Source organism: Ruditapes philippinarum, unplaced genomic scaffold, assembly GCF_026571515.1.
Source record: "Ruditapes philippinarum isolate M1 unplaced genomic scaffold, ASM2657151v2 ctg1465_1_1_1_1, whole genome shotgun sequence".
Taxonomy (NCBI): domain Eukaryota; kingdom Metazoa; phylum Mollusca; class Bivalvia; order Venerida; family Veneridae; genus Ruditapes; species Ruditapes philippinarum.
In genome coordinates this window covers 262,806-283,715 of record NW_026852415.1, presented here as the reverse complement: position 1 = coordinate 283,715, position 20,910 = coordinate 262,806, and the positions used below count along the sequence as shown (strand labels likewise).

General features: G+C 36.4%; 1 protein-coding gene across 2 annotated transcripts in view; it reads right to left on the bottom strand.

Moving 5' to 3' along the window:
- The window catches only part of LOC132759811 (protein capicua homolog), a 42,843-nt gene that overhangs the window by 9,142 nt on the left and 12,791 nt on the right, over positions 1 to 20,910 (bottom strand). The window contains exons 2-13 of one of the 2 annotated variants that reach the window (XM_060751670.1): positions 20,308 to 20,380; positions 12,235 to 12,402; positions 10,561 to 11,378; positions 7,497 to 9,042; positions 6,885 to 7,073; positions 5,991 to 6,154; positions 5,339 to 5,524; positions 4,530 to 4,689; positions 3,708 to 3,889; positions 3,009 to 3,165; positions 1,172 to 2,742; positions 494 to 649 (exon numbers count right to left, since the gene is read on the bottom strand). In XM_060751670.1, coding sequence (XP_060607653.1) covers positions 494 to 649; positions 1,172 to 2,742; positions 3,009 to 3,165; positions 3,708 to 3,889; positions 4,530 to 4,689; positions 5,339 to 5,524; positions 5,991 to 6,154; positions 6,885 to 7,073; positions 7,497 to 9,042; positions 10,561 to 11,378; positions 12,235 to 12,402; positions 20,308 to 20,374 — 5,364 coding nt within the window. In that variant the 5' untranslated portion in view covers positions 20,375 to 20,380. The remainder of the gene's footprint in view (positions 1 to 493; positions 650 to 1,171; positions 2,743 to 3,008; positions 3,166 to 3,707; positions 3,890 to 4,529; positions 4,690 to 5,338; positions 5,525 to 5,990; positions 6,155 to 6,884; positions 7,074 to 7,496; positions 9,043 to 10,560; positions 11,379 to 12,234; positions 12,403 to 20,307; positions 20,381 to 20,910) is intronic. The other variant, XM_060751678.1, reaches the window with a different exon arrangement.

Genomic DNA, 20,910 nt, shown 5'->3' with positions numbered 1-20,910 from the left:
GAGATGCCGAACACTAGGCCACATCTCCACTCAAACACATTTATAATTTATCAGTGATGTTGAGAAATATTCATCACCTTCAGACAGTATTAGTTGATATGATAAAAGGAACAACATATCTTTAGACATTTTTCTGTAGACCATCTGTTCTTTGTTGTTTTTTGTTGTTTTTTTTTGGGGGGGGGGGGGAGAGAGAGGGTTGGTTTTTAATCAACACTGTATGGGTCATAATGGCAGCTTTCTAACTATACAGGTAAGAGAAAACCTCAGATTTCATTTTTCATGCATGAGTTTGCATCAAAAATAAATCACCAACCCAGGGATTGGGAGAACACTTTCACATATTTGTCCATATTTTAATCTTGAGGGAACATTCAAGAGTTTCATCAATGATATATCATTAATACAACATATAATTAATAAATAACTAAATACTCATATTTCTAAAGTCGGATTATAAATAAGATATTTTTATCTCTTCCTTTCAACATACCTGTAACTGTTGATTTTGTTGTTGCCTGGAAACAACAGGTTGCTGTGCAGACTGTATCTGTATTTGTTGTGGTGATGCTAGCATACCAGGAGACTGGCTTACAGCTACATACTGTGTCACAGTCTGCTGTTTATTTCCAACATTCTGGCTTATCACCTGAGTAATAAAAGAATGACATGTGATAATTATCAAGATCAACTTTCTTTAATGATAAATACAAAATGTATGTAAAAACGTAATACAGAAAATTTATTTAAAGTTGGTAAACAAAACATATTTTCAATTAAGATTAGGTCACAAAACATTTTAGCAAGATCTAAACATCAATAAAAAAATATGTCTTTGAAAGATGAATGGAAGTAATATTTCATAAATTATTTAAAGGGATATGCCAATTCTTAGAGAAGGCAGGCCTCCATGGTTTCAAAAAATATTAAGACAGTAAGAGGGCTATGCCCCAATCTTGAAGAGGGGGAAAGATTTCTTGGCTGGGTGGTTATGGTTGCCAAACTCAATTCATTTGCCCCTCAAGACTGTGTGCGTTCAAAAACCACCCAAGGACTTATGGATTTTTCTCACATGAGAAAGCCATAGCAGATTTACATGACTCTATATACGAGATGATCATCTTTATCAATTTAGTTGTCAGACCTCTGACAAATACTTGAATGTACTTACCTGTATAGTTTGTGGTGCTGTGTTCAGCTGAGGCGAGGCAGCTGGGGATGGCTGTTGCTTCACAGGACTCTGAACAACCTTATACCCGGGTGTTATCTGGATTTTTCCAGTTTGAACTTGCTGTGGCGACACTTTCACTTGTTGAACTTGTTGCATTGACTGGGCTTGGGTACCATTTTGGTTCCCAGCAAATGTTAGTTGAATACTGCCTTGTGGTAAATGGGTACCAGGCAATGCCATCTGAATGACATGATTCTGAACTTTACCACCAGGCTGAGGGGCCTGCATCCGAATGGAGGGTAAAATATATTGAACATGTGTTGGTTGATTGAAATTTGGTGTTAAAGGCTGCCCTGGTGATGGTGAATTCAACGCTGGCTGGATAGTTTGCCCACCTTGACCAGGTTTAATAATAAAGTTGGTCAGGACTGTAGGTGGCGCCATTGTCTGTGTAGGAGTTGCCTGACCTTGATTTTGTCCTGCTGTCAGAGGTATGTAATTCTGTAGGGAATTTCCAATATACTGCGTCGAGCCAGCTACAGACAGTGTTGGTGGTTTGGTAACCGTTGGCGATGCCAAAGCTTGCGATCCAATTATCATGCCATATTGAGATGCAGGTATTCCTTGAAGAACTATTGTTCCGCCCACATTCTTCAGACCTGCTGAAGACGCGTTTGGAAGAATAGTCTGTGGCTGCATATTAGCAGTGGCTATAGATGTATTAAAACTTCCATGCACAGGATTTTGTTGCAATGAAACTGATGGGACTGAAGCCGAAATTGGCTTTCCAATTGTAGTAAATGTTGGTATCACACTATTTTTGTTGGCATACTGCTGATTCAGCAAAGCCTGTTGGGGTGAAGGGACAATATGTATAGCTGTTGTAGTTACAGGGCGCGTGTTCTGGGCACCTGTTTGTAGCGTCTGCTGCAATATTGACTGGGTTGTCGACACTGGAGTTGTCTGCCTTTGCGGCTGCTGTTGTTTGATTGGTCCACGCTGAGAAAATTTTCCTATAATTGGACCACCTCTGCCATTTTGATTACCAAGAGTTGTTTCCATATTTGAACTCATTATTATTTTTTGTTCACTTCCTGTTGCCATAGTGATATTATGTATTTTCATCTGTTGTTGATTTAAACCACGCATAGAGGATACACTCTCACCTCTGTGATTGGGCATGTGATCATATAGACTCGTTCTCAGATCTTGTACACTTCCTGTAGATAAGTATCGAGATTGCTTCCCCTTTGCTTTAAAAACGGCACCTGTAGGTTGAAAGTTTGAGCCATTACTGGATGGCCTAGGAATCTGCCTATCAAAGCTTTGATGTCCTGGCGGAACTCCCACGGGACTATTTGGGCCAGGTTTACCTGAATCTGGGATACGTTTAATAGGTTTGGGACGATATGTTATATCGGACGAGTTAATGTGTTTCATTACAGGTGAAAATCGTTGCTGTGGAAACGCTTTATTCTCAATAATGTCATCTTCAGGTGTACTGTCAGTTTCGCTGTCACTAACCTGTTCACGGCAATTCAGGTCTATGCCATCTGCCTCAGAGCCTTTATCTAAAATAAACATTCAAGTAATTTTTGAGACCTTTCTTTAGAATAATATGTATTATAAAAACAGAATGTTTTTCCCGTAATATCAGATATTTTTAGTAAACTTCACATATAACTTCTTGTGGTTGATTTTTAAAATGCATTCCTACACAATTTTTTTCTTTAATTTAATGAGATTCTTGGGAAAGATATTCAAAACAAGATCATTCATTCAATTAAAGATGTTCATTAATTCATTCATCATTGCTTGAATTCAACTAATTGAATACCTCCACTTTCTCTAGGCTTTTCAGTTTCACAAATCACCATTTTTTCTTCATCACTGCTATCATTATCAGCCTCCTTTTTCTGTTGATTTATTTCCATGGCAACCATACCCTGAGCAACATTACTGTTAGAATACCTGTTCTCAGTATTGTGTCTCTCCTGTGTGAAATAAACATTAATTAGTGAGAAAAAACTATCCTGTCATTATAAATTTCTGCTTTATTAGAAAACCATAATTCCTTTATACAAGAAAAACCAATGTAATTTATGAATAACAGATGCTCAAAAAACTATACCTCATAAAAATGGTGAAAATATGAATTACAGAACCTTCCCTGAAAACCTAAGATTTACTGCTAATTATTATTTTAAGAAACTCTCCCAATAAAAAAATTAATCAAACTTGTGGGAAAATTCACATTTGAGTAAAAAAGGGCATATGAGATAAAACCATTCTCTATTTACAAATCATGAACTGACCATATATTTTCCCCATTTCAATGACTATTATTCATATAATACCTGAATTCAAGAAACACCATTGAACAGCAAAGTCAGTTCCCAATTTAAAAAGGAGACCTTTATACGAAGATGGTTTTTTATTCACTTTATCCCCTTCTTAATACAAAATATAAATACGGGGAAAACAGATTTGTTGTTTTCTTGTATTATCTATAGAACTGTTACAAACAGTTACGAACCATTGTCTCCTCATTCTGATTATACTGATTAAACCCCTGGGACTCGTCCTCCCTCGGAAGACAAGCCGACAGGCTCTGAGATCGCCCTCGCTGAAGCTCAAACAGGGTCAGACCAGCTTTAGGTTCTGGTTCAGGTTCAAAGGCATCATCATCAAAGGTAACTCCGGCATCTACGACTTCATCTGAAAAAAAATCATGAGTAATATTCACTATATATTTCCACAGTTTTATCATAAATAATGAAACATGTTTTTATTTCAGTAAACAAATAATGATATCATTTCAAACTTTTTTTCATTTTCATGCACTTGTTTTTTTTCTTTGGCTTATAAATAATTTATCTTAGTTCAATTGTGTAGAAAGCTATAAGCTTATAGACACACTTTCGAATCCATTCCTGGAACCAACCAGTACTGAGCAATGAGTATAATGTTTATTTGTTCTTCAGGTTTTTAACACAGTTAATTATAACTTACCAGTAAATAATAATTTCTCAGCAACAAACAAACAACATATCCCACATGATTTCTGTATCAGTTGTAAGAGACATATGACTATTTGACTCAATGTTGGAGATCAGTTGTCACAAAGAACTTTCCCTTGTTCCGAGAAAGAAAACAATTTGCACAGAAAGTCTCATAAAATTCTTCTCTCATATGACCCAGACCTTTATACCAGCAGGAGCTTGATAGCCTTCCCAAAATCCATGGCAGAATTTGAAAATCCTCAACGATGTGTGGCAAAGTAATTCTAACTCGGGAACCAAAACAACTATGCCACAGAAAGAAATAATCAAATGTGTAAGTATGAATTTCAAATTACTTTTTCCGAGTTGAGACGTTTTACCTTCGTTTAAATCAGTGGAGCCAAGCCTTTGACTGTTGGATCGTTGCTTCAAGGTTGCTGCAATGGTAGTCGATCTTTTCCTATCTCTTGAACACCACTTCCATTCTGGATGGGCCTTAAAATGTGCTTCTTTAACCTATAAATTAAATTATTAATCCTAAGAAAATGTCACAATTTATTTTAAGAAGCTTAACAGTAAGAAGTTAAATTCAAATTTAAATTTTTATGGGTGGTGTAGATTAGACCCAGTCAGAATTCAGCAATATTTCTGTCATACCATTGTTATAAGCATAATCATGGAATTACTACTCCTTGACTCTATACCAGTACTACAATGCAAGTAAATTCTCAAAAATAATTGCTAAAATTGGCATTCTGATTTAACAGTGAAACCTAGATAACAAACGAACAGTACTAATTGTTGCAAAAACAATATTTCACTCTAAATGCTCAATATCAAACTTGCATCAAATGAAACATGGATGCAACACTTGTCATTGCTGGACCTCTTTTCACCTAGTAACCATTCAAATACATTCCATGTACCTTTTGTTAACCATAAACCTGCTGCAACAGAAAGTGATAAACCTTTGCCACCAGTAAAAAGCTAGCCTGCAAATCCATGCAGTCTGACCAGGCTCTATAAAGGTCGTAGCTCAATTTTTGTGTTTTAATACTGAAAAACTTAATATGAACTCCTCCAAATTTAAAGCTGGGCAAATTTATAATATACATTCAGCAATCAAAAGGTTTAACCCGCAGAAGTTTAACAAATTTTCTGTTACCTGATGAGCCAATTCGTGATATTTCTGTTTCTCTTTAGGTCCGAGGGCATACCACCACTCTCCTAGTATCTTAGATACCGTCCGATTATCCTGGTTCGGATGTTTCTGGTGCACCAACGGTCGATGACGTTTGCTGAATATCATGAAGGCATTCATTGGTCTTCGTATATGGTCTTTGTCTTTACCCTGTAAGTAATACAAATATGACATCATGCTCTACTCCAAAAAGAGAAGTTTAAATGCTCCATAGAAATTCATCAGTAAATCAATCAATTCAACCATTTGAGTTTTTAGTTCTAACGTTATGTTTGTTTTCTGGTTTTTGGTTATATCTTGGCAGTCAATCCACCTAAAGTCAAATGACCATTAGACGCAATGTCCACGATCAGTTGTCACAGAGAAATTACCAATCGGCTATTCCAAATACATTATTTCTTTGGGATTATAACTGTGTTATTTAAATGAACATGAATGAATTAAATGAATTCTGTGTAAAAACCAACTTAATAAAAAGGTCATTAAAATAATTAAACAACAGAATAAGCAATTCTTTTGGGAGATTAAAAGACAAGAACTATAATCTATTTGGACTTGTCATCATAAATCCTTGAAAGTTCTTGTAATATAATATATATTTAAACAAATCTGAAACCTTTCTTGGACTTCTTTCAGAGTCTTTTAGAGCACTTAGTGACTGAGATCTTCGTTTTGCTGGAACTATTTTTTTCGCTGTTTCTGATTGCTCATCTTTCGTATCAAAAACATCGTCGTCGTCATAATCTGCATCGGGCAAATCATCGTCATCATCTTTTGGAACTGAATAACAGAACGATTATAACGTTTCTGATTCTAGTAAAACTAAAAAAATCTATTATCTATAACTTGACATCCCTTGTTTTCAACATAATATAACAGTAAAACTATTACACATATCTATCTAAAATTTATTTGCCACTCAGGTTTTTTTTTTTAAATAATCGTGCACTGACGTGTTTATAAAACATCATGCATCATCATTCTCATAATAAAAATGGCAACTAGGACAATGATTTTGCAGTTTGTCTTAACAAAAACTGAATGTTGCTCCTCAATACATAGTTAAGAAGGGGATAGACAAACCATATATTCTAAAGAACCTTTGACACTAATATAGCCTGTACTGATGAACTTAATTTACATAATGCAGACTTATCATTAGGAGGCAGTCTTAACAGTCTTAAATGCGTTTTGAGTTGCTTAGCAAACTTAACACTCTTTCATGTACATGATTAAGCCTCAAATTCAAAATGGAGCAACACAGACATTGTTTTTAATGACAAATCTGGAAAGGTATAAAAAGTAAAAAGTTTCTAAAAAGAAAGAAACATTATGTAAAAGTACAAAAAAGCTAGTCTTTGATCCTCAAATATAGGTCACATATTGCATTCAATAGATCAGCAACTCGATTTTGCTAAAATTGAGGGTAACATATATTATATGTCTATATATATGTCTATATAAATAAAGAACAAGTTTCATAATTATCAGGTTAAAACATGAAGCTTACTGTTGTCGGAGATACTCTGGTGGATGGCAAAGGGACGTTTGGGTGGTAAGGTAACCACTTTCTTCGCAGCTTTTGTCTCCACAGGCATCATGGCTGGTTTGGCATTGTCCACTGGCTTCGTGTTTGTGAAATAGGGAACCAGTGAGTGCCACTGATAAACCCGAAGTTGTTTTGGCTCTTTTGGAATTTCTAGACAAAGCGAAACATGATATCAATATTATTATGTAACTTATCGTCTTTATTGTTAACAACAGACCTATTTACTAGTCGATTTTTTTATATGTAAAAAAAAAACTACTCTCCTTTGGTGGAAATACACTTTTTATTGGAATTGCAAAAAAGGGAAGAAAAAGAAAAAAATACCCATGTTTGAATTTATCTGTAACATTTCAACAAGAAAACAAAGCCAAATAAATTAAAGAAGGGCCAAGGAGGTCTTCCGGAGAGAAAAATACCATAAACAATCAAGAAAACAGATTTTCTGCTCTAACATGTTCATCAAAATATAAGTTTTTTTCTATTTTGTTTTCTTTTCTTTGAAACTATGTATGCTTGATTATGTTATTCTTAAAACAGCTAGATTTATCAGATATATTAAAACATTTTACTTACCGGCTTCTTGAGCAGAAACTTCCTGTTTGTGTTCATTGAGGTCTGTCATCACAGGTAACAGTGTGGTGGCCGCTGTCGGCTGCTTTGCTTCCTCTCTGGCTCTCTGCTGATGTGTGGGATACCCCATTTCCGAACCACCACTAGGTGGCGCTGCTTCTTTCATTCCATTCTGAGGCATTAGAGCCACTGGTATCAATTGTGCATTAATTGTAATTGTTTCCCTAGGCCTCAAGTCTGACAAACTTTGCGTACTGGATCGAGGTTTGATCTCCATAGGTTGAGGACCGTCAATATTTGATGACAGACTACCAGTCCTCATTTGATGTGACTGTGCAGCCAAGTGTTGCTGTATTGTAGAAGCATACAAGCTTTGTGAATTGTTCGGGAAATGACCTTGCGGAGAAGGTGAAGATGGCACTGTTTTAAATGTTTTCGGAGTGTTGATATCTATTCCGGAGTCGTTACTTTTCATGTGTTCTTTGTTAAGTAGCCCAAGACTTGGAGCACGACCTCGCTCGATCATGGATGGATGTTGAAAAGCTGAGTTTGTACCTCCTTGTGGAAATCTTGGTGTTATAGGTGAAATATGCTCTGACGATGAGCTCCCTGATTTGTTTGAGTTTCCAGAACTCCAGCTGCGAGTTGGCGAAGGCATATAACTGTGATTAGGATTTTGTGGGTGGGGTGAAATTGGGGTAAATGCTGCCGACATCCCTCTTAGACCTGCTCCACTTTGAGGCGAAGAAGGATGACGTTTCCGTGGTGACAGACTGCTCACAGAAGATGGCGTAGGGGAAAATGCTGGTGTTGTTGACCTAGAGTTGCCAAGCGACACCAACATGTTGGCTGCTTCTGTTTCATCCATACCATGGGTACTTGGGTCGTAATCAGTGTCTCGGGAACTGTGTGCATCTGCCCATTCAATATGTCCATCCTTCATGTCGCCTTTTCTCATTCCAGGTATTGTTGGAGCTGACCTAATTACTTTACCAGAAGAAGAGAGATGTCTTGAGCAGTACCCTCTACGTTGAGATTCTTTTGTACAACCATCTTTGGAACACAACCTTCTCCACTGCTTACCGTTAAACTTCTTACGTATGCCATTAGGAGTAGAAACAACATCCCCCTTTTTGTATTTCTGGTTTGTTGTAGGAGAACGAGGCGTACTAGACCGACTGCTCTCACATGACTGGGCACTTCGGCTTCTTGACATATCTCGCTTTTTAAGCGGATGTCGGTTCTTTCCATCACTCAGACTATGGCTACACCTTGACCCTGGTGTGGCGCTACCTGACCTTGGTGTACTCAGTCCCGATGAATCGAAATACACCTCCTCACTCCTCATCTCGTCATCTGAGGACTCTCTCTCAAAACTAGCACTTTGGGCAATTGAAGGGGAATGTTCGACATATCGTGGAGAATGATCCATGAAGTGGGCATGATGAGCTGGTTGCCCTGGTAACGGTGGTTGGTGTGGCATCATGGGAGTATGTGGCTGGGTAAGATGTGGGGGCTGATGTGGATGTGCCATTGGCTGGGGAATTATCTGTAAACAGAAAGATCATACCCGTTCTCAAGATCATTTTTTTTATTTATTTCCAAACTGAGCACTTCCATTTTTTTGCATGACATCATTGCCTATAAAAGGTTTCAATAATCGTGCTGTACCTACTGTTATTTGTTAGTAGATAATTATTTCATTACCAAGTTAAATTTAAACAAGAGGGCCATGATGGCCCTAGATCGCTCACCTGACTTATCAAACTCATCCAAACAATTACCTAGACAAGCATTGCAAAAATGTGACCGCTAGAGTGTTAACAAGGTTTTTCTATTTTTAGCTCCGGTGACCTACTTTTTCATCCAAGATGATCCATGTTCGAACTCATCCGAGCTATCACCTAGACAAACATCCTGATCAAGTTTGATGATGATTGAGGCAAAACTGTGACCTCTAGAGTGTTAACATGGTTTTTCTATTTTTAGCTCCGGTGACCTAATTTTTCATCCGAGATGACCCATGTTCCAACTCAACCGAGCTATAACCTAGACAAGCATCCTGACCAAGTTTGATGATGATTGATGCAAAAATGTGACCGCTAGAGTGTTAACAAGGTTTTTCTATTTTTAACTCCAGTGACCTACTTTTTCATCCGAGATGACCCATGTTCAAACTCATCGGAGCTATCACCTAGACAAGCATCTTGACCAAGTTTGATGATGATTGATGCAAAAATGTGACCGCTAGAGTGTTAACAAGGTTTTTCTATTTTTAGCTCTAGTGACCTACTTTTTCATCCGAGATGACCCATGTTCAAATTCATCTGAGCTATCAACTAGATAAGCATCCTGACCAAGTTTGATGATGATTGATGCAAAAATGTGACCACTAGAGTGTTCACAAGGTTTTTCTATTTTTAGCTCCTGTGACCTAGTTTTTCATCAGAGATGACCCATGTTCGAACTCATCCAAGCAATTGACTAGACAAGCATTCTGACCAAGTTTGATGATGATTGGTTCAAAAATGTGACCGCTAGAGTGTTCACAAGATTTTTCTATTTATAGCTCCTGTGACCTAGATATTCATCGGAGATGACCCATGTTCGAACTCATCCAAGCAATAATCTAAACAAGCATTCTGACAAAGGTTGATGATTGGGTCAAAAATGTGACCACTAGAGTGTTCACAAGGTTTTTCTATTTTTAGCTCCTTTGACCTAGTTTTCCATCCGAAATGACCCAGTTTCGAACTCATCCGAGCAATTGACTAAACAAGCATCCTGACAAAGTTTGATGATGATTGAGTAATAAGTGTGACCACTAGTGTGTTCACAAGCAATTGTGGACGTACGACGGACGAGGGATGACGGACGACGGACATTCACCGATCCTAATAGCTCACCCTGAGCAAGCTCAGGTGAGCTGAAAAGCACATTTATCATTATCAAATGAAAAGCATAATTGGCTTATTTTATAAATAATATAAAAAGCTACATTTCCGATAAGTAAGTAATGTCAAAGTGGTACAAGATGTCATGAAAATCGAGCCTTAAAATCTATTACCTGATACTGATATGTAGGTTGTGTAGCTGTAGGTGTGATAGGGGGCGGAGTTGGCTGCTCCGGAAATCCCTCTTCAAGGTCATCATGCCAGGGTGGCTGTAGGAGTCTGATGTTTGCACGAGGCATCCAAATCTCCTGACCAAACATGGCCGCATGGGAGTTGTGGATCAAACGCACTCTATATAATACCGGTTGTTGAACTTTCTTCTCCACAACTTGACCTTCATAGAAAACATGTTGTTCTTGATTTGCTCGGACACAAACACGACAACCAACTGAGATCATGACTGCTGGCGGAGGATTATCTCCGACAATGTTACACAACTTTGTGTCAAACACAGAAAAATGCGTCAATTCTTTGTCACCCTCAAACTGAATCCCAACACGCTGGTTATGAAATATGTTCTTAATAATTCCTGATTGAAATATCAAATCTTTCCTGGCTAGCACACGTTGATTTGTCCACTGCTGAAGGTCAATCAGCGGTTTATTTGGGGGATACAAACTAGACGTATCTGTTTCAATTTCATCGGGAGCTTTTCGCTTTTTGGGCGGTTTGGCAATGTTTCTCATGACATCATCGTCGTTTGGTGATTTCATTAGCACTGTATCTGGTGCTTGTTCGACACTGTCTAGTGACATAGCTCTGTGCATGTTCGTTGGCAGAGGGGGCGGCGGTGTCGGCGTCGCTGAACTGGACTGTGTCGTACTCAGACTCAAGCTTGATGCTGGACGACTGCTTGATGGCGTTGACTTGGGGGTCAAATCATCAAGGTCTTTCTCAGGAGTGTCAGTCCCATCCTGCCTCGTTAGTTTGCCTATAACATGACAAAATGAAACAATTCTCATTTTATAACTAAGAAACAATATCCGTAGTAAAGTGTTTCTATAAATCACAAACTCATTGTGCAGATAATATAACTTTTGTCATTAACCAATTAGATCTACAGCTTAACAATGCCTCATAAATCTACTACCGTATTCAATAGAAAATTTTTTAAGGGTTTTTTCCTCATTTTTTTTTATCCCTGTAATTTTTCCCTTTTTTTCATCTACACACCTTTCGTGTATTTATAACTTCAATGTTATCTAATCAGATGTGGGTTTGCATTGTCGTAATTGTTTCATTTTTAAGGGACAACCAGCAGGATTTATGCCTTTATTCCAAAAAATTTGCTGTTAATATTTCATACATATATCTTCGAGGAATGATCCAAAAGTTTTGTCACTGCCTCTTTTGCATAAAAACTTGATGTCAGCTTGTTCTAATCTTACTATTAAACAAATATAATAGCAGTTATATGAGAGGATCATTGAAAGTATGTACCAATCAAATATGTGGGATATTGATCAATGATTGAAGGCTGTTATAACAAAATTATAATGATGGTGTTAAAATCTATTTTTAGCATGGTGACCTTTACCAAGAACTACACCCAAAGTCGGAGGACCATTAAGGTATCTACCAACCAAACACTTAAAAGATATTGGTCCATGAATGAAGTTAATAGAGGAACTGTGGGAAAGCCTGACAGAACAACGTAAAGAAGTGGCGACCATATTATGGCATCATAAAAAAGCTGCTGACATCTAATAGTACGGCCACACTGATAATCCAACCTTCTTTGTTTTTCTTATCTTAATTATATTACAAAGTAAATAATTTCATGGTACCGTGTTTCAGTGGTGGCTGTTTTGGAACCTCTGGTTCAGTTTTCAGACGTTTAGCAGCAGACGGTACCGGGCTGTCTTCTGCTCTCTCTAGAACTTCCTGTTTCCCGGCACTACTTTCCTTCTCTATGTCATCAATGGAGGATGATGCCCCACGACGTCTTGTCTTCACTGAAATAAAGATAAAAATATACAAGTTGAACTTCCTTTTCACTGAATGAATTCATGCAAACAGTGATACAGAACAGGCTGAATCCAGGATTTTATCTCAAGAAAGAGTCACAAATTTGTTTTTGGATTAATTTATATTCCAAAGAGGAGGTTAACATTTTGTTAGTTTTTCAGAGGGTATCATGAATTAAAATTTTGCTGATTTTCACAAACTTTTGCATTTTTATTTGCTAACAAATTAAGTTTATATCCAAATCACAAGGGCTTCCTCACACTCTGCAAACCCCCCAACCAGTCCCCAAATCTATGAATGGAGAATTACAAATAACCTGTGGTTACTACCTCAATGTGATTATGAACCAGTCCATATATTACATGCAATCGAGTGGTTCAATCTTCAAACTATTGGTTGTATCAATTTGAATTTAGTACTTTGATACCCGTACTGAAAAATCTCTACTGAACGATCAAAAAAAGTTCTAAATTCATTGCTCGGCAAATTCATTTCATTCTCATGAAAAAAGGTAAATCACATGTATATGTGTGGACAGATGATTATTCTGTTTGTATTCTTTCAGTTTACTTTAATTCTTTAAAAAAAGATCCTGTGAGATCCTTAGATCCTGTGAGATCCTTAGATGGCCAACTTCCAAAGTCAGCCTGTAATGATTCACTATGGTTCTATAATAGACTCAATCAAGCAAAGCACATATTATAAAAGATGTCCGACATTTTTTTCAAATATGCTGCAGTGGGCGGCCTATAGAGTACCTGTTTCACTGTATAAGACAGCTTTATTACATGAGGTGAAGACATGCCTGTTTTGCATTGTTGTATAAATGTTTATGATACTCTACTTTCAATTACTCTAACTAAATGTTCATAAAGTCTGATCATTTTACAAGTTAGTCAGTAGCGAAAGGTTTTAAATTTCAATATATGATACTTTATTGACAATAATTATGAGAAGAAAACAAATATAATCATTTTCATTTTCTATTTGTGTACAAAACTAGAAAACCAATTAAACTTAATCTTCAACATTTGTCAGTTATTGACAATTATCTCTAGAAGGAAATTATTAACCACTATTTAAAGACAATTCAAAGTGTCAAGCCTTAACTTTCCATTAATTTTTTAAGCATATTTTAACCACAATATTGATGTATAGCAACTGCGCTTTTTTTCTTCTTATTATAAATCTTAGATACATGTAAATGAAATTGTCTAATGTATTGGATGTCTATTTCGGGCAAGGAAATAAATCTTATGTGGAAATTTTATAACTCGCAGAAATCCTAGTCATCGCTAATCAGAACCCCGATTTTGTAATGGATTTGCCCTGCTTTGAATTTGGAACAGTCCATTCACAGTTTAAAGGTTTTGCATATCAAAATACAAATTGAGCTTCCAAAAGCTGATGGATTGCCTTTGAGGGTTGAGGCATCAGAACTGCAGCCATCGTTTATCCCTGAGTGATCTTAAGTGGCGACTAAATAAGTTCGAATTATTGGAGTCTATGAATCTCTTAGCTCCAGCAGGCGAGATGGTTTTGACCCCTGGTATTGCTTTAAGTCTGTAACACCTGAGGTTTGCCAAAATCATCTTTCCTGTTCTGACGCCATATGACCTAAGTTGTGTATTTTTAAGTGGGCCAGAAAACCAACCAAACAAAAGAGCTGCCAAAAGTATCGAGCCTGGTCACAAATGTGCAGGCTGGGCTGGTTCTATACTAGTCTTTTGTTTCATAAAGATGATAAAATTATGAGAGATATTTATATTACATTGGGAATGACCCTCAAAATTATGGCCAGAGGAGGATATAATTGCTATGTGAAAAGCATCTATTTTGGTATTTCACACTAAGTTTAAATGGAAGAAGTTTTTTGGTTACTTGGAGGAAAACGATAACTGTAGATGTAATACATGAATCGTGAGATCATATAAATATTATAGCAATGTTTGTTTCTAAGGTAACCAAATGTCAAAACAGAAAAGAAATAAGATTTTCATTAGCACATGTCATTTATAAATGTTTAACATTTCGGACACCCCTCTTTAAGGGGAGCGGTGGCCTAGTGGTTAAGGTGTCTGCCTCTCAACCCAGAGATCATGGGTTCGAGCCCTACTCGGGTCACGACCATGTTTCTCCATATGACACCAGTACTGGTTGGTTCCAGGAAGCGGACTCGAAAGTGATTAATATAAGTTGCAAGAACTTGTTTCGCAATCAAGCTTAAATAAATATGTTTAAACCAAGGGCCCAGAAAGAGGAGTAACTGATAATGGTTCGTTTTTTTAACAAAACAGATATTTAAAGTAAAATAAATTTATGTGACCTGACAACATTCTGCTGCTACTTTGGCCTGGCTTGTTGGCCCCTACCAGGAAGTTACAAATTTTTGTGGTGTAATGCTTCACTAGTTGTTTTACAAACTAACAATGTTAAGAAAATATATTTTGAATACATGAAAATTGTATGCCTTCATACTCCACTTCATTGATGTATGATTGGTTCTTTTTGTTAGTATGCTGAAGCATTTAGTCAGAGTCTTGTTATATAATCAATATGATTAACAGTGCTACCTCTGCACAGCAACCACCCTTTGGGAGACAAACATTTTTGGAAGCGCTTAATATAATGTTGTAAGAACTTGTTGCCTTACTCATTTGCTTTTAATTCTATTGTTCTATTTTGTTTATATATCTGCATGTATATATCGGCAATAAAATATGGTTACACTAATAAACATTTTGCTTGTTTCCAGACAAATTTTACTCTGACTTGATAGTGCTGTTTTACAGAGGTAAATGCCCTTAAAGAGGTTTCACTGTAATTTTTAGTCAAACTTTTCAGTATGTGAAATGAAAATATGAGCAGTGTCATGACAAAACCAACATAATGGGTTTGCAACCAGCATCTGCGCAGTCTGATCAGGATCCATGCTGTTCGCTATCAGTTTTTTACTTGTTATAGTGTCTGTAAGCGAACAGCATGGATCCTGATCAGACTGCGCGGATGTGCAGGCTGGTCTGGATCCATGCTGGTCGCAAACACACTATGCTGGTTTTGTCGTGACGTGGCTCATATAGTCTTAATTCATAGGCATAAAAAGTTACAACTCGGGTAAACTTTATTGTTGGGAATGCACTTAATGTTTATGACCATGTTTCTTAAATGTTATAATACAGGTACTGGTTAATTAAGAAACCAGGATAAGGACTGTGCAATTATTGTGCTTTAGTTGTATAAAAAAGTATAAAAGCGAAAATTAAGGACAGAATCTTACAATGTGTTTGGAAGTGGTCTTTAAATCAACTGTGCATGCTTATTGATTTTGTTAAAAATAGAGATAAAATTGCTTTCTTGCTGACAGCTTCCCATAATGTATTATATAGTCAAACATGTGTCAGCATTGTATTTGAATTAAAGGGATTCCACTGATGTTTTTCGGCATGATAGGACTGGAAATATTTTACCGATATTTGTCTATGATTTGTCGTAGGTTTGGACCAATAACTTGTATGCAAATTTCAGATCATTTCTTCAACCTATTTTTCTAAAGTTATCATTTATAAAGTGCATAATGACCCAAAAATTACTCAAATCGTGCTTTGAATTGCAGAAAATTATCAATTTAAAATCTAATTCTTAGCATATTTTTTATTATTCTTTTGAAGACTTTCCCATTTTAACTAAATGCTTTACTTGATGTATGCAAGAATTTCAAATTTTATGATTTTTAGGTTTTTAACTGAAGTGGAGCTCCTTGTAAGAGCCGCGTCACGACAAAACCAACATAGTGCGTTTGCAACCAGCATGGATCCAGACCAGCCTGCCCATCCGTGCAGTCTGATCAGGATCCATGCTGTTCGCTTACAAACTCTATAACAAGTAGAGAAACTGATAGCGAACGGCATGGATCCTGAAAAGACTTCGTGGATGCGCAGGCTGGTCTGGATCCATGCTGGTCGCAAACCCATTATGCTGGTTTTGTTGTGACGGAGCTCATTTAATCTATTGTTGAACACTATAATGTTGGCCCGGCAACATGCTATAGCTAAATCTATGATGAGCTGACAATGATACTTAAGCCTGCGCAGCCAAACTTGTGACCTACACGCACATATCCATACATTCTGAACAGATGCCATTCAACTTAATTACATTTTGTATTCTGAGTAAGAAATCCCTCAACTCATAGTGGACTGTTCCAAATTCAGAGCAGGACCAAACCATTAGTTTCACAAAGTCAGCAAAAATTACAAACTTTCTGAAAGGCTTTTCAATTATTTCCTTTCTTCTAGTTTTTGTTGCTTATTTCTCAGATTCTCATTAACCAAATTAATTCACAACAAATTTATTTCCCCACAGATTATCTCTGAATCATTCCCACTTCTACAACACTGCATATCATCCAAATGGAAATGTAATCAAGTTTGATTCTGAGAAAATAGGTCAATGACCTCTAAATATCTGACATGGAACAACCTGCAGCCAGTAATTTAATGAGATCGGCCTAGATTACTATAATTCTCAATTACTATAATCAGCAACAATATGGTGTGAAGAAACAGAATTCCAGCATAAGAAACTGAATTCCAGGGAATGTTCAGTTTTTCAAACATCACATGCACTATATTACAGGTATATAATTTTTCCCTGGTTATTATTACATGTACTTACACAGTGATTTTCCTATTTATATAACAGACTCCGTAAAAAGGCCTCTTCCCAATTGAAATTTTCTTTAAAATCATGCAGTTTTCCCAAAAATCTGAACTTAAACCAGCTTTTTTAATTCCCAAATCAGCAGTTTTAGCGATATTTTTTCCCAAAATCAAGAGGCTAAGGCCTCTTCCCAATTAAGTGAGAAAAATCACTGTTACATGTATGTATTGAAAGACAAGTCAACTATTGATAGTCGAGGCATCAGTCTAGATTTATAATATTCATAACAATGTGCAAAAGGGAAAGGTTTCTAGTACATGAAAATATTCATATTTCACACTGTGATACATTTATGCCAGACGACAAGTTTTTCATCATCAGTTTTTTTTTCCAATTTGAGAGTTTTAATGTTTTCCCCGAGTGACAACTGCTAATGGTATCATGTAAGTGCCACTCTAGAATATGAAGTCTGCAGTGAAAAAATTGAAAGAAATAGTCTGAGGAAAGAGATCACTGTGATTTACTGACAACAGTTATCACTGTATTAACTGGCAGCAGAGATCACTGTAATATACTGACAACAGAGATCACTGTATTTTACTGACAACAGAAATATACTGACATTAACATAGATCACTGTTATATACTGACAACATAGATCAATGTATTCACTGACAAAGGAGATCAATGTAATTTTTTGACAACAGAGATCACTGTATTTACCGACAACAGAGATCACTGTATTTACCGACAACAGAGATCACTGTATTTACTGACAACAGAGATCACTGTATTTACTGACAACAGAGATCACTGTATTTACTGACAACAGAGATCACTGTATTTACTGACAACAGAGATCACTGTAATTTTTTGACAACAGAGATCACTGTATTTACTGACAACAGAGATCACTGTATTAACTGACAACAGAGATCACTGTAATTTTTTGACAACATAGATCACTGTATTTACTGACAACAGAGATCACTGTAATTTTTTGACAACAGAGATCACTGTATTTACTGACAACAGAGATCACTGTATTAACTGACAACAGAGATCACTGTATTTACTGACAACAGTTGCCAGTATCATAAACCACTCAAGCATGGAAGCACCTCTATACTTTCAACTAGTCTCTATTATAAATTTTGGAGGTATAGTGATGAAATTTTGAAGTTAGCCAAAAAATTCAAGTATAGAGCCAGGTCTGCCGGTACGGATGTGCAGGCTTGCTTATCTCTACACTGGTCGCAAAGGCTTATAAAGTTTGGTTCCAGAAGGTTTTACGGTTACATTTTTTAGAAACAATTCTTTGCCTAATGTTGAGGAAAAATAATTAACTAATAAAAACCATGCTGGAAAGCAAGTCTGATTAAGTATGTTATAAAATGCAGACAGATGTATGGTGGAACATAACAAGTTGATATTGATTCAGTGTAAGGTGTTACATATAGTTCCTCACTCCGATATCAGTGACATACCTTGATACAATACCTGACATTATTATTGTTGTTGTTATAACAGGAACTGTTTGTTATGCAAATAGCAACAAGTTGTGTAACATCGCACTTCACACTACAAAAACCACATGTTCACAAATAAGAAGAACCAAAGTCCCTCCCAAGAATGCATGGATTTTAATTACAAAGAATGACAATGTGCACAAGAAAATTTATGGGGTACTATCAAATAACACTATCAAAACTTAAGTATTGATTATTCATCAACTGGGAAAAGAATGTTTAAAAAAATTGGTCAAAGACAGAAAAGGCTGGGTTGCGTATGTATACAAAATATCATGAGGCTGTGATGTTACTTAAATTTTCTACCTCTGACCACTGATGTTGAAAGTCGGTAAACCAGAAGTGGATGAGCATGTTACAGACCTGAAATGGAATCCCACAATATGGGACCACATGTCATTGCTGTGAACCACATATCAAGAGGCTGTGGTAAGTTAAGTTGCTGAGAAAACTGTTACGAAAATTTCCTACTATTGATCATAAATAAAAAAAATATGTCGAAAATTTAACTAAGTCGGCAAACAGGAAATGGGAGAGCTACAGACCTGAAATTGAATCACACAGTATGGGACCATGTGATAATGCTGTATACCAAATATCAAGAGGCTGTGATAAGTAGTTGCTGAGAATACTGTTAAGAAAATTTCCTACAATTGACTACTAATGTTAAGTGTGCAAACAGGAAGTGGATGAGAGAGAGACCTGAAATCGATTCCCACGGTATGGGACCATGTGATAATGCTGTATACCAAATATCAAAAGGCTGTGATAAGTGGTTGCTGAGTAAACTGTTACGAAAATTTCCAACCATTGACCATAAATGTCATCAAAAGGCTGTGATAAGAAGTTGCTAGGAAAACTGTTACGAAAATTTCCTACCATTGACCATTAATGTCAAAAATTTAACTAAGTCGGCAAACAGAAAGTGGATGAGAGAGAGACCTGAAATCAAATCCCACGATATGGGACCATGTGTTGATGCTGTATACCAAATATCAAAAGGTTGTGATAAGTAGTTGCTGAGAATACTGTTAAGAAAATTTCCTACAATTGACTATTAATGTTAAGTGTGCAAACAGGAAGTGGATGAGAGAGAGACCTGAAATCGAATCCCACGATATGGGACCATGTGTTGATGCTGTATACCAAATATCAAAAGGTTGTGATAAGTAGTTGCTGAGAATACTGTTAAGAAAATTTCCTACAATTGACTATTAATGTTAAGTGTGCAAACAGGAAGTGGATGAGAGAGAGACCTGAAATCAAATCCCACCGTATGGGACCATGTGTTGATGCTGTATACCAAATATCAAAAGGTTGTGATAAGTAGTAGAAAACTGTTACGAAAATTTCCTACTATTTCCTACTATTGATCATTAATTAATTTGAAAATTAAACTAAGTCAGCAAACAGGAAGTGGATGAGCTAAAGACCTGAAATCGAATCCCACAATATGGAACCACGTGATAATGCTGTATACCAAATATCAACTGCACCTGTGCAATCCGGCCAAAAACTCTATTTTTTGTTTCGATGACTTGATCGAAAAGTCAAGACATTAACTTACAAAGTTGAGGGATGACCGTTTTGTCATTTGGAGATTATTCAACAATACACTTGTAGTATTTCTTCTAGCAAAAACTAAGATGTTTGACTTATTTAAAAAGGTAGCAAGACTAAGTCTATGTCAATGTGTAAATTTACCTGTAGGTCGAGAAGAAGGTGCAGCCAGAGTACCTCCTGTCTGAGCACGTCGCGACCTTGTACTCATTGTGGTCTGAAACAAACAAAACAAAACATTGCATGTCAAAAACTTAAAAAAAACAACCATAATTTAGCACACAATTATTCTAATTCTAAAATTTATTGAAACTTCAGTGATATACTAACTGTGGGTACAATATAGAGTAGTGCACAAAGGCTACCCTATTTTTTTGCCTTTATTATTTTACAACTTTATTATTTTATAATCTATTGTAGTTACACATGTTTATACATGTGCAATTCATATTAGCACAACGGTTCATTATTTCTTCTTTATTTCACTGTAGAAAACCAAATGCCAAGTTAAAACCAATAATCAAATCTACCACAAAATCACACATTACAACAATCAAATGACCATAATGTGCCATTTATTTCTGGTTTGCAGGTAGAAAAAAAGAGGCAGCTACAACCTTATTTAAACAAATAAATTTCAGCTTCAACATTAAAGTAAGTTCATTAAATTTTGGAGAGTTATAGCTATCAAGGTATTTGTGTCCTCCTCCCACCCCACACCCACATCCACAAACTTGATAATAGGTG